We start from the raw sequence: 14030 nt of genomic DNA, 5'->3' as shown, positions 1-14030 counted from the left end.
TGCCTTTTGGAGATTTTTCCATCTTTCCTTGGCTTCTTTTTGCACATTAAAATGAATTTTTGCCTGGGGTGCCCAAACTTTCAATCCCCACTGTATCTCTTAAAAGGCCTGGACAACACATTTGTTGATTGGTTTTGTTTCATGAAGTGTACCAGCACATCTTGTTCCTCCTCATTACATTGAATATTATACCCAATGTACCAGATGTTATCATACACTGCTGCTACGTATGTTCCAGGTTGGCATATTTATGTCTGCTTGTTCTCTACCGTGTGACAGTTGAATTCTGCATTTTGGGAAAGGTTTCTGTCCTGGCTTAATAACAGCATGAAGTTGACACGCACCATGGGGGTCATTCCGAGTTGATCGCTCGATGCCGTTTTTCGTAGCGCAGCGAACAGGTTACTACTGCGCATGCACCGCAATGCGCAGGCACGTCATACGGGTACAAAGAGGATCGGTGCTGGGCGACGGATTTAACAAAGAATCCATTTGCACAGCCGATCGCAAGGAGATTGACAGGAAGAAGTCGTTTATGGGTGTCAACTGATCGTTTTCAGGGAGTGTTTGGAAAAACTCAGGTGTGTCCAAACGTTTGCAGGACGGGTGTCTGACGTCAATTCCGGCCCCAAAAAGACTGAAGTGATCGCAAGGGCTGAGTAAGTCCAGAGCTACTCAGAAACTGCAAAAAAACTTTTTCGTCCTGCTCGGCTGCACATGTGTTCTCACACTTGCAAAGTGAAAATACACTCCCCCATGGGCGGCAACTATGCATTTGCACGGCTGCTAAAAGTAGCTAGCGAGCGATCAACTCAGAATAACCCCCCATGTTCTTTGGCCCACGTCAGTTACACACCTTTTAAGCTTTTTGTGGCTCCTTTTTTGTGAGTCAAGAAAGGATTACAGCATGTTTCTGAAGTCCTTCATAGTATAACAGCAGTACCTCATGATAGTAGCAGACTGAGATTCCAGGATCACTGGTTAATACATTAGAAACTTCAGTTCTCAGAATCAAGTTCTTTTTCTTCACCTGTAAAGTGGTCCCAGTTATGTAATACAGTAGTTTTTAAGTTGATAGCAATATGACATTTAAAAGACTATCAAATGCGCACTTTGGAGGAGCTGCAGCCATAATTGACTGTATACCTCCCCCTCTCTTACTTTAGAAAGTTTTATTCTGTTTGGAAAGGAAATACCCTTCCCATTACTTTTTGTATAGGAGGGTTATCCCATTGCCTCAGTTTTGATCACTTTTATTGTATGGTTTTTAACAGCATGGTTTCATGTGTAAATGATGTACTGTATGCGGTACAAAACTAATCCACCATTAACTTGATTCTTTTTTTTTCCCCTTCACTATGAAATAGTACCATGCTGATTTTTTTTGTGGTAGTAATGTATACCTTTATTAAGCATCTAAAACAAATTGGTATACCTAATATTGATTTAACGCTGTTTTTAATTCTGTTCCAAAAGCTTGCCTTTTTGCTGTAACTGTAAACGTAATTTGGTTTGGATTTTTGGATTCGGGAGGAAAAGTTACCCTAGGGTTCCAAATTTCGTGGCAATTCCTTAACACCCATGATACTTCAAATAAACTGGAATAAATAATGCGCGATTAGTAAATAATTTAATAAATCGAAAAAATAAATAAATAAAAATCATTATTTCAGAAACTAGTTGTCAGACAGACAAGATATTTGGCAGAAAGTTTTTTTTGACATCCGATGTCTTATTTAAAACTAAGATGGGTGGTGGACATTTAAATTTTTTTTTTTTTGGGGGGGGGGGGGGGGGGGGGTTCCGATGTGGTATGACCTCTTCAAGAGCGATCAAGAACCCCGCCTGTACATTTAAAAAAGCTTAACATCTTCTGGATCAAAAGAAGGGTCTCTATGATTGGATCAGTTGTAAAGGCGTCGTGACACACACACACCATTGGGTAAATATTGCCTGCATTACTTTCTTGCAGTTATTACCATGCTGCACACAGATATCTCATTTCTATGTCACATATCAGTGCAGTCACCCTGGCCAGCAGCCTAGTAGCATTAAGCTGGCTGCAGGACCCAGGACTACCACTCCCAGCATCAGGCCAGTAATGTAGGGGTCCCAGACGAAACTAATTGGTGCTAGGAACGGCACAGTACTGTTATGATGGGAGCGTAATGAAGAACTAATAGTGCGGGGGATGGGCACAGAAGGGATAAGTACAGCTACGATGCATCAAAGCGGTAGGAATTCTTTTACTTTTACAATCTTCCTTGAAAACTCAGAGAGCAAACACTTTATGGGCTGAACCTTTATTCAGTATAGAAGTTCTTTCAGTGTAAACTGGTAACATTACTGAGGCATGAGTCACTTTATGCCTCCGCTATGTTCCAGCGAACTTCAGCTTATTGCACAATACAGCTGGCATGTGCAGATAAATCCATAAATGTACGTATGATGTAAAAGAACACAAACACACTGCTTTTCCCAACCTACAATATAATCTTCACTTATCAATCTTCTTAAGATAACCACCATTTTAATAAATTAGGTTGAACTGTGGCTTATCTGATACATGTAAAATGTGATCTTCGGATTAACAAAAAAAAAAAAAAGAAACAGCATAAAATAGAAAATTCTAGAACAAATTATCCTGTTCCCAGACAGAGAAAACTCAGTCCACATGTAGTTACAGTGTTGTGCTACAGTTTGCATCTTCCCGTGTTCCATTCAAGAGTATCTGGGATGCTCTCCGTGCTATCCAATCACCGCCCACCACCATTCCCACCGCCGCCTCCGTTTCCTCCTTGGTTCCCAGCATCCGACGCTCCAGACATCATCAGAAACAGAACAACAGGTATTATGTACATCCACTGCGAAAAAGACACAAGATGTTAACACCTCCAATAATCATATTGCAGAGAGAAAGATTGAGAATGTTGGTTTAAAAGGTTCCAAACAAGTGCATCAAGAAAATATCAGTGATGTCCTAACAAACTAGTTACAGTGCATCCAGAAAGTATTCACAGCGCTTCACTTTTTCCACATTTTGTTATGTTACAGCCTTATTCCAAAATGGAATACATTCATTATTTCCCTCAAAATTCTACACACAATACCCTATAATGACAACGTGAAAAAAGGTTTTTGGAAATTTTTGCAAATTTATAAAAAATAAATAAAAAAAATTCACATGTAAAGAAGTATTCACAGCTTTTGGCATGAAGCTCAAAATTCAGCTCAGGTGCATCCTGTTTTCAATAATCATCCTTGAGATATTTCTACAGCTTACACTGGAGTCCACCTGTAATAAATTCAGTTGATTGGACATGATTTGGAAAGGCACACACCTGTCTATACAAGGTCCCACACTTGAAAATGCATGTCTGAGCACAAACCAAGCATGAAGTCAAAGGAATTGTCTGTAGCCCTCAGAGATAGGGCTGTCTCGAGGCACAAATCTGGGGGGAAGGGTACAGAAAAATATCTGCTGCTTTGAAGGTCCCAATGAACACAATGGCCTCCATCATCAGTAAATGAAAGAAATTCAGAACCACCAGAACTCTTCCTAGAGCTGGCCAGCTGTCTAAACTGAGCGATTGGGGGAGAAGTGACGTATTCAGGGAGGTGACCAAGAACCTGATGGTCACTCTGTCAGAGCTACAGCATTCCTCTGTGGAGAGATGAGAACCTTCCAGAAAGACAACCATCTCTGCAGCAAACCACCAATCAGGCCTGTATGGTAGAATGGCCAGACGGAAGCCCGCATGGGAGCACATGGCAGCTCGCCTGGAGTTTGCTAAAAATGCACCTGAAGGACTCTTAGACCATGAGAAACAAAGTTTTCTGGTCTGATGAGACACAGATTGAATGCTTTGGGGTGAATGCCAGGTGTCATATTTGAAGGAAACCAGGCACCGCTCATCACCAGGCCAATACCATCCCTACAGTGAAGCATGGTGGTGGTAGCATCATGCTGTGGGGATGTTTTTCAGCGACAGGAACTGTGAGACTAGTCAGGATAAAGGGAAAGATGAATGCAGCAATGTACAGAGACATCCTGGAAGAAAACCTGCTCCAGAGCGCTCGACCTCAGACTGGGGCGACAAATCATCTTTCAGCAGAACAACCACCCAAAGCACACAGCCAAGATATCAAAGGAGTGGCTTCAGGACATCTCTGTCAATGTCCTTGAATGGCCCAACAGAGCCCAGACTTGAATCCGATTGAACATCTCTGGAGAGATCTGAAAATGGCTGTGCACAGACGCTTCCCATCGAACCTGATGGAGCTTGAGAGGTGATGCAAAGAGAAAGGATCAAAACTGCCCTAGGATAGGTGTGCCAAGCTTGTGGCATCATATTCAAAAAGAATTCAGGCTAATATATCTAATATTTTTAATACATTTGTAAAAATCTCAAGAAAACTTTTTTCACATTGCCATTATGGGGTATTGTGTGTAGAATTTTGAGGGGAAAAAAATGAATTTATTCCAGTTTGGAATAAGGCTGTAACATAACAAAATGTGGAAAAAGTGAAGCGCTGTGAATACTTTCCGGATGCACTGTACACACAGGTATATTTACAACTGCCTGGTTTGTAAAAGCAGCCAATGATTAGCTGCTTTGACTGACAGATGTTAAGAAGCAACAGAAATGAAAACTCAAATCAAGCTAGTTTTCGGATGCCGCTTTGAAAATAGCCAAAGCCACACAACCACCCGATAATAAATATACCCCATAGGCAGCTGCACACCCATTCCTGCATCAGGTTCCTAGCCTTACAAGCATAGGGCCTAATTCAGACCTGATCACAAAAGCAAATTTGTTTGCTAATGGGCAAAACCATGTGCACTGCAGGGAGGGCAGATATAACATGTGCAGAGAGAGTTAGATTTGGGTGGGGTGTATTCAAACTGAAATCTAAATTGCAGTGTAAAAATAAAGCAGCCAGTATTTACCCTGCACAGAAACAATATAATCCACCCAAATCTAACTCTCTCTGCACATGTTATATCTGCCCTACCTGCAGTGCACATGGTTTTGCCCATTAGAGAACAAATTTGCTGCTGCGATCAGGTCTGAATTAGGTCCATAGTCTCTGCAGTATGTGGTGGCTGTGGAAGATGGAATGTTTCATTACCGATCGCACCTGTAGCTATTAGACTCCTGTGCAATTCAGGCATATAATGCAAGGAACAATAAAGAGAAACAGAACAGAAAATGGTGAAGTCTCCAGCAGCTCAGCGATGGAGCCAACAACAAAAATAAAAATAGGATTTTAAATTACCTACCGGTAAATCCTTTTCTCGTAGTCCATAAGAGATATATTGGTGAGACTTAGTACGATGGGGAATAGAGGGGGTCCAAAGGAGTCGATGCACTTTAAAATTTCTTCAACTGGGTGTGCTGGCTCCTCCCCTCTATGCCCCCTCCCACACACAGTTATAGGTAAAACATACCCGAAGGAGAAAGGACATACTTGAGAGAAGGAACATAACAATGGGGATAATTCAAACCTGATCGCTCGCTAGCTGTTTTTTTGGAGTCCTGCGTTCACATAGTCGCCGCCCACCGTGGAGTGCATTTTATCTGTGCAAGTGTGCGATCGCATGTGCAGCCGAGCAGTACAAAAAGACTTAGTGCAGTTTCTGAGTAGCCCAGGACTTACTCAGCCGCTGCGATCACTTCAGCCTGTCCGGGACCGGAATTGCAGTCAGACACCCGCCCTGCAGACGCTTGGGAGCGCCTGCGTTTTTCCAGACACTCCCTGAAAACGGTCAGTTGACACCCACAAACGCCTTCTTCCTGTCAATCACCTTGCGATCGCCCGTGCGAATGGATTCTTCGCACAAGCCCATCGCAGAGCAACGAACCGCTTTGTACCTGTGCGACACGCCTGCGCATTGCGGTGCATACGCATGCACAGTTCTGCCCGGGAAGAGCCCACCGATCTTGTAGAGTGGACCTTAAGAGACTTAGGAACAGGAAAGGCTGCCGAGACATAGGCCTGTTGGACAGCAAGTCTAAACCAACGAGCAATGTACCGCTTTGAAGCAAGGCAACCCTTTTACTGTGCATCACAGAGCATGAACAAGGAATACGTCTTTCTGATCCGAGCTGTTCACTTGAAATAGATCGTCAAGGCTTGCACCGCATCCAATGCCTCCGGAGGAGCAGAAGTGCCAGAACTTGACGGAACCACGATAGGTTGATTCAAGTGGAATGCAGAGACAACCATCGGCAGGAACTGCTGCCTAGTCCTGAGCTCCTCTCTGTCCTCATAAAAGACCAAGTAAGGGCTTTTACACGATAAGGCCCCTAAATTCTGAGATACGTCTAGCAGAAGCCAGGGTCAATAACATCCCCGTCTTCCACGTGAGGTACTTGTCTTCTACCTTCATCAGAGGTTCAAACCAGGAGGACTGTAGGAATTCCAACACAATATTCAAATCCCAGGGTGCCGTGGGCGGCACAAAAGGAGGTTGAATGTGAAGCATCCCTTGCAAGAATGTCTGGACTTCCAGCAATACTACCAATTTCACTGGAAGAAAATTGAGGGGGCTGAAATCTGGACATTAATGGAAGCCACACGTAAGCCCTTATCCATACCAGCCTGCAGAAAACGGAGGAAACGTACCAAATGGAACTCCGCAGGTGGATACATGCATTCCTCGCAACAAGAGACATATCTCCTTCAGATATGATGATAATGTTTTGACATCACAGGTTTCCTGGCCTGAACCATGGTAGCAATAACATTTTCGGAAAGGCCCTTGTGAGCTAGGATGTTCTGCTCAACTTCCATGCCATCAAACGAAGCCACCGTAAGTCCGGGTAGACGAACGGTCCCTGTTGAAGATCTCTTCTCAATGGTAGAGGCCAAGAGTCTTCGAAGGACATGCCCAGAAGATCTGCGTAACAAGCCCTCCGAGGCCAATCCGGGGCAATCAGAATTGCCTGGACTCCTTGATTCCTGATTCGCTTGAGCACACTTGGGAGCAATGGAATCGGAGGAAACAGGTAGACCAGCCGGTAAGGCCACGGCGATATCAGAGCATCTACTGCCCTCGCCTGAGGGTCCCGGGTTCATCGTGAGTAGTACCAACGAAGCTTCTTGTTCAGGCGAGACACCATCATGTCTATCTGTGGGCAGCCCCACCGGTCGATGATCTGCTGAAACACCTCGTGGTGAAGCCCCCACTCTCCCAGGTGGAGATCGTGACAACTGAGGAAGTCTGCTTCATAGTTGTCCACTCTCGAAATGAAGATGGCGGACAGTGCTCTTTCACTTCTTTCCGCCCAGAGGAGTATCCTTGACACCACTCACATGCAGGCCCTGCTTTTTGTCCCTCCTTGTCGATTGATGTACGCCACTGCAGTGGCGTTGTCCGACTGTACCTGGATCGCTTGATCCCTGAGCAGAGAAGCCTGAAGCAGAGCATAGTAGATCGCCCGAAGTTCCAGAATGTTGATTGGAAGGAGGGCTTCGTGGGCGGACCACTTGCCCTGGAACGGAGCCCCCTGAGTGACAGCTCCCCATCCTCGCAGACTCGCAATCCTGAATCCCGAAACTTCGGCCTTCCAGTAGGTTGGAAGACTGCAGCCACCACAGGATAGAAATTCTGTCCTGAGGTGACAGTCAAATTATCCAATGCATCTGAAGATGTGATCCGGACCACTTGCTCAGGAGATCCAACTGGAAAGACCTTCCATATTGGATCGCCTCATATGAGGCAACCATTTTCCCCAGCAACCGTGTACACAGATGGATGGATACCAGAGTAGACTGGAGAACCATGCGGACCATCTCCTGAAGTGTTCTCACCTTGTCCTCTGGGAGAAACACTTTTTGGGCCACAGTATCCAGTAACATTCCCAGAAACAGGAGCCTCTGCGTTTGTTCCAGGTGAGACGTCTGTAAATTGAGGATCCACCCATGGTGTGACAGAAGCTGGATAGTGCTGTCTATATGGAGCAATAAAAGCTCCCTGGATCTTGCTTTTATCAAAAGGTCATCCAGGTAGGGGACTACATTGATCCCCTGGATCTGGAGTTGAAACATCATTTCCGCCATCACCTTCGTGAACACCATCTGAGCAGTGGATAGGCCGAAGGGTAGTGCCTGGAACTGGTAGTGATCGTTCAGCAGGGCAAAGCTCAGATAGGCCTGATGAGGTGGGCAAATCGGGATATGGAGATAGGCGTCCTTTCTATCCAGGGATACCATGAACGCCCTTTTTTCCAGGCCCGCTTGCAAGGATTCCATCTTTAACTTAAAAACCTTTAGGGAAGGGTTCAAAGATTTTAGATTCAAAATGGGTCTTACCGAACCGTCCGGTTTCGGAACCACGAACAAGTTGGATTAGTAACCCTGTCCCTGTTGTTGTAGCGGCACTGGAACAATGACATGGTATTGGACCAATTTTAGGATGGCCTGTTGCAGAGTAACACGGGTAGCCTCCAAAGCTGGCAAGCTAGATTTGAAAAATCGTTGGGGAGGAGCACTGTCGAACTCCAGCTTGTAGCCCTGGGAAAGGAGGTCCCTGACCCAGGTATCCAGGCAGGAACTTTCCTGAAGTGACACAGCTAAGCCCCCACTTCGAGATCCCCTCAGGGTGGGTGGGCACAGTCATGCTGAGGCCTTAGTAGAAGCTGTACCGGTGCTCTCCTGAGAACTGCCGATCGCTGGTTTTCTTGTCTTACCTCTGGTGCCTCTAGCCACGTTGGAGGCACCTCTGGCCCTAGATCTAAACCTGTTAGACCGAAAGGACTGGGTAGATGGCCCCGGGTAGGAACGCCTAGCCAGCAGGGCTCCAGAGGGGAGAAACGTGGATTTCCCTGCAGTAACTTTAGAAATCCACATATCCAATTCTACCCCAAAGAGCCATTCCCCCGAAAAGGGGAGAGACTCTACACTGCGCTTGGATTCTGCTATCCACTGACGCAACCATAAAGCCCTGCGCGCTGACACTGCCATGGGAGTGGTCTTAGCATTAGTATTGCCCATCTCCTTGAGAGAGTCACACAGGACGCGTGCAGTGTCCTGAATGTGCTTCAGGAGAGTCACTGTAGTGACCAGGGGCATATCCCCCGAGAGGCCCTCCTGAATCTGAGTAGCCCAGGAATGAATGGCATGAGTCATCCAGCAACCCGCTATGACCGGCCTTTGAGACAGACACGCTGCTATGTAGATAGACTTTAGTGTAGTCTCTATCTTCCTAGGCCCTTCACAGTGAAGGAGCCCGGGGCTGGCAGTACCGGCTTTTTGGAAAAGCGCGAGATTGATACGTCCACAGCCGGGGGTTCTTCCCAGAATTTTCTGGCTTCAGGAGCAAATGTGAAAGTGTGCAAAACCAGATTTGACACTTGGTACTTTTTGTCTGGATTTTTCCAGGCTAAGTTAAACAAGTCATCTAATGCTGCAGAATCAAGGAAAGCGACACTGGGCTTGTTCTGTGTGAAGAAAAACGTCTGCTGTGACGCAGCGTCCTCTAGAGAGAGTTTTAACACATCCCTTATAGCCAAAATGAGGGGTTGAATACCCTGTGTTGAAGGTGAATCCCCAGTTATAGGTTCCAATTCTCCCCTTCCAGTATTTCCTCATCTGAATCAGATAGCAATGCAGGTAACCTACATTTTTGTGGACCTGAACTAGGGAGGGAGGGAGGGAGGGAGGGGGGCTGGTCAGCCCTTGCAGCCAGATCTGCAACAGCTTGCTGCAATTGTTGTGTCTTGTGAGCAGTTTCAGTGATCTGAGATAACATATCCAACATAATTTTTAATAGCACCTAGCCAGGAAGGCTCCCGACTCTCCGCCCCAGTCCCCTCACTTAGCCGAGAGGACAGACTACATTGTTCACAGGATAATGAACCAGACGTAGCAGGAGAGAATCTGGTGTGACAGACACTGCACAATTGGTGTTTTACCATGTCTACAGTAACACTTACATACACACAGACAAGTAATATGATAGCAAGCCTGCCCTTACTGTATGTGAGAGGGAGACAGAAAGAGAAGACCAGCACACCCCAAGCTAAACAGCCCCAGTGAGGCTGTAAGCTGATATATCACAGTATAACACTGGTATTCTGCCCTGTTTAAGCACACAGATTGTGTACAATAGCGGCTCTCTCCCTGTACCAGTTTTCAGCAATATTCTGCCTGTCTGGAGGAGCTGTGTGTGCCTGCTGCTGCAGCTATAAGCAGAGGAAGGTGCCAAAATGCAGCTTGTCCCGCTCTGAGGAAGCTCCGCCCCCTGTAATGGCACCGGAGCTAGAGTGTTTTTTTATACTGGCAATGTCTCCAAAACAGCTTAAAAACATCACAAAAGTGTTAGTTTAAGCCACCGCTAGCCTGTGTACCCAGGGGGCTATAGCTGGTCCCCCCCCCCAGGAGGGTCCCGTATGCCGCCCCTGCGTGTCAGCCGCAACTTGAACCAGGGGACCCGGTTTGTACTCACCACTGTCGACACCTTTAGGCTGTTAGGGGTGTGCGACATGCTGCGATTGTGACCGCAATTGTGACCGCAAAGGAGCAGCGCCCTGCGGTGCAACAACCTCTCAGGATGGTCCTGCAGCAGGGAAGCGGCTGGGACTCCTCGCAAGACCGGTGACCACCTTCCCCCCCTTCCTCCAAACACCCATAGTGCAGGTATGCTGTAGCCAAAACAGCATACTGAAAATAATAAAAGATTAAAAGGAACTGAAGAAAAAAACCCTCTGGAGCTTCAGAGATGTGCATCCTCTCCTGAGGGCACGTTTTTCTAAACTGCCTGTGGGAGGGGGGCATAGAGGGGAGGAGCCAGCACACCCAGTTGAAGAAATTTAAAGTGCACCGGCTCCTTTGGACCCAGTCTATACCCCATCGTACAAAGTCTCCACAATATCCCTTATGGATGCTACAGAAAATAAGATTTTAAACCTACCGGTAAATCTTTTTCTCGTAGTCCGTAGAGGATGCTGGGGACTCCGTAAGGACTATGGGGATAGACTGGCTCCGCAGGAGACATGGGCACTTTAAGAAAGACTTTAGATCTGGTGTGCACTGGCTCCTCCCTCTATGCCCCTCCTCCAGACCTCAGTTAGAGAAACTGTGCCCAGAGGAGACGGACAGTACGAGGAAAGGATTTTTGTTAATCCAAGGGCAAGATTTATACCAGCCACACCAATCACACCGTATAACTTGTGATATACTATCCAGTTAACAGTATGAAAATTACATAGCATCAGTCCAAGACCGATGAGACTATAACATAACCCTTATTTAAGCAATAACTATATACAAGTCTTGCAGAAGTAGTCCGCACTTGGGACGGGCGCCCAGCATCCTCTACGGACTACGAGAAATAGATTTACCGGTAGGTTTAAAATCTTATTTTCTCTTACGTCCTAGAAGATGCTGGGGACTCCGTAAGGACCATGGGGATTATACCAAAGCTCCCAAACGGGCGGGAGAGTGCGGATGACTCTGCAGCACCGATTGAGCAAACAGGAGGTCCTCCTCAGCCAGGGTATCAAACTTATAGAACTTTGCAAAGGAGTTTGAACCCGACCAAGTAGTAGTTTGGCACAGCTGTAGCGCCGAGACCCCTCTGGCAGCCGCCCAAGAAGAGCCCACCTTCCTAGTGGAATGGGCCTTGACCGATTTAGGTAACGGCAATCCCGCCGTAGAATGCGCCTGCTGAATCGTGTTACAGATCCAGCGAGCAATAGTCTACTTTGAAGCAGGGACACCAATCTTGTTGGTTGCATAAATGACAAACAGTGCTTCTGTTTTTCTGACTGTAGCCGATCTGGCCACGTAAATTTTCAAAGCCCTGACCACATCAAGGGACTCGAGATCCTCCAAGTCACGCGTAGCCACAGGCACCACAATAGTTCATATGAAAGGATGGAAACACTTTTGGCAGGAATGGAGGACGGGTCCGCAATTCCGCTCAATCCATATGGAAAACCAGATAGGAGCTTTTCTGTGATAAAGCCGCTAATTCCGACACTCGCCTAGCCGAAGCCAAGGCTAATAACATGACCACCTTACAAGTGAGATTTTTCAACTCCACCGTTTTAAGTGGTTCAAACCAGTGTGACTTAATGAAATTTAACACCACGTTAAGGTCCCAAGGCCGAAATCTGAACCTTAATAGATCCTAATTTTAGGCCGAAATTCACTCCAGTTCTCAGGAAGTGAAGGAAACGGCACAGATGGAATTCTTCCGTAGGAGCCTTCCTGGCCTCACACCAAGAAACATATTTTCGCCATATACGGTGATAATGTTTAGATGTCATGTCCTTCCTAGCCTTTATTAGCGTAGGAATGACCTCATCCGGAATACCCTTATCCGCTAGGATCCGGCGTTCAACCGCCATGCCGTCCAACGCAGCCGTGGTAAGTCTTGGAATAGACATGGCCCCTGTTGCAACCGGTCCTGTCTTAGAGGAAGAAGCCACTGATGATCTGTGAGCATTTCCTGCAGATCCAGATACCAGGTCCTTCGTGGCCAATCTGGAACAATGAGGATTCTTCTCATTCCTCTCCCTCCTACCATTCTCAACACCTTGGGTATGAGAGGAAGAGGGGGAAATACATAGACCGACTGGAACACCCACGGTGTCACTAGGGCATCTACAGCTACTGCCTGAGGGTCTCTTGACCTGGTGCAATACCTCTGTAGCTTCTTGTTGAGGCGGGACGCCATCATGTCTATCTGTGGCAGTTCCCACTGACTTGCAATCTGTGCGAAGGCTTCCTAAAGAAGTCCTCTCTTGGATGCAGGTTGTGTTTGCTGAGGAAGTCTGCTTCTCAGTTGTCCACTCCCGGAATGAACTGCTGAAAATGCGCTTACATGATTTTCCGCCCAGCGGAGAATCCTGGTGGCTTCTGCCATTTCCACTCTGCTCTTTGTGCCGCCTTGGCGGTTTACATGAGCCACTGCGGTGATGTTGTCTGACTGGATCAGAACCGGTAGGTCGCGAAGCAATGTTTCCACTTGCCGAAGGGCGTTGTATATGGCCCTCAGCTCCAGGCTGTTTATTTGAATACAAGTTTTTTGACTTGACCCAAAGACCTTTGAAGTTTCTTCCCTGTGTGACTGCTCCCCCACCTCGGAGGCTCGCGTCCGTGGCTACCAGAATCCAGTCCTGGATGGCGAACCTGCGACCCTGCAGAAGGTGAGCACTCTGCAGCCACCATAGGAGAGACATCCTGGCCCTAGGGGACAGGGTGATTAACTGATGCATCTGTAGATGTGATCCGGACCACTTGTTCCGTAGATCCCATTGGAAAGTCCTCGCATGGAACCTGCCGAAGGGAATGGCCCCGTAAGATGCCACCATCTTTCCCAGGACCCGAGTGCAGTGATGCATTGACACCTGTTTTGGCTTAAATAGGTTTTTTACCAGAGTCATTAGTTCCTGGGCCTTCTCTATCGGAAGATAAACCCATTTCTGGTCCGTATTCAGAATCATACCCAAGAAGAGCAGACGAGTCATAGGAACCAACTGTGACTACGGGATATTGAGAATCCAGCAGAGTTGCTGTGACACCTTCAGCGAAAGTGACACGCTGTTCAACAACTGCTCTTTTGATCTCGCCCTTATTAGGAGATCGTCCAAGTATGGGATAATTGTGACTCCTTGCTTGCGTAGGAGCACCATCATTTCCGCCAATTACCCTGAAATTGGTAATGACAATACTGTACCGTAATTCTCAGGTACGCCTGATGGGGTGGATAAATGGGAACATGAAGGTATGCAGCCTTTATGTCTAGATACACCATAAAATCCCCCCCCTTCCAGGCTGGCGATGATCGCTCTGAGCGATTCCACCTTGAATTTGAACCTTTTCAAGTATAGGTTCAGAGATTTTAATTTTAAAATAGGTCTGACCGAACCGTCCGGTTTCGGGACTATAGCCAAGGTTGAGTAATATTCCCTTCCTTGTTGAAGGAGGGCAACCTTGAGCACCACCTGTTGAAGATACAATGTGTGAATTGTATTTAATATTATCTCCCTTTCTGGGGGAGAAGCCGGTAGAGCCGA

The 14030-nt window shown here is 46.7% G+C and overlaps 1 protein-coding gene across 2 annotated transcripts in view; it reads right to left on the bottom strand.

The window, feature by feature from the left end:
• Positions 1-2287: 2287 nt before the first annotated feature.
• The window catches only part of EMC10 (ER membrane protein complex subunit 10), a 43302-nt gene continuing 31559 nt past the window's right edge, over positions 2288-14030 (bottom strand). The window contains exon 7 of one of the 2 annotated variants that reach the window (XM_063942580.1): positions 2288-2864. In XM_063942580.1, the coding sequence (XP_063798650.1) occupies positions 2757-2864 (108 nt within the window). In that variant the 3' untranslated portion in view covers positions 2288-2756. The remainder of the gene's footprint in view (positions 2865-14030) is intronic. The other variant, XM_063942581.1, reaches the window with a different exon arrangement.

Source organism: Pseudophryne corroboree, chromosome 10, assembly GCF_028390025.1.
Source record: "Pseudophryne corroboree isolate aPseCor3 chromosome 10, aPseCor3.hap2, whole genome shotgun sequence".
Taxonomy (NCBI): domain Eukaryota; kingdom Metazoa; phylum Chordata; class Amphibia; order Anura; family Myobatrachidae; genus Pseudophryne; species Pseudophryne corroboree.
The sequence above is the reverse complement of the archived record's forward strand: the minus strand, read 5'-3'. Positions and strand labels throughout refer to the sequence as shown.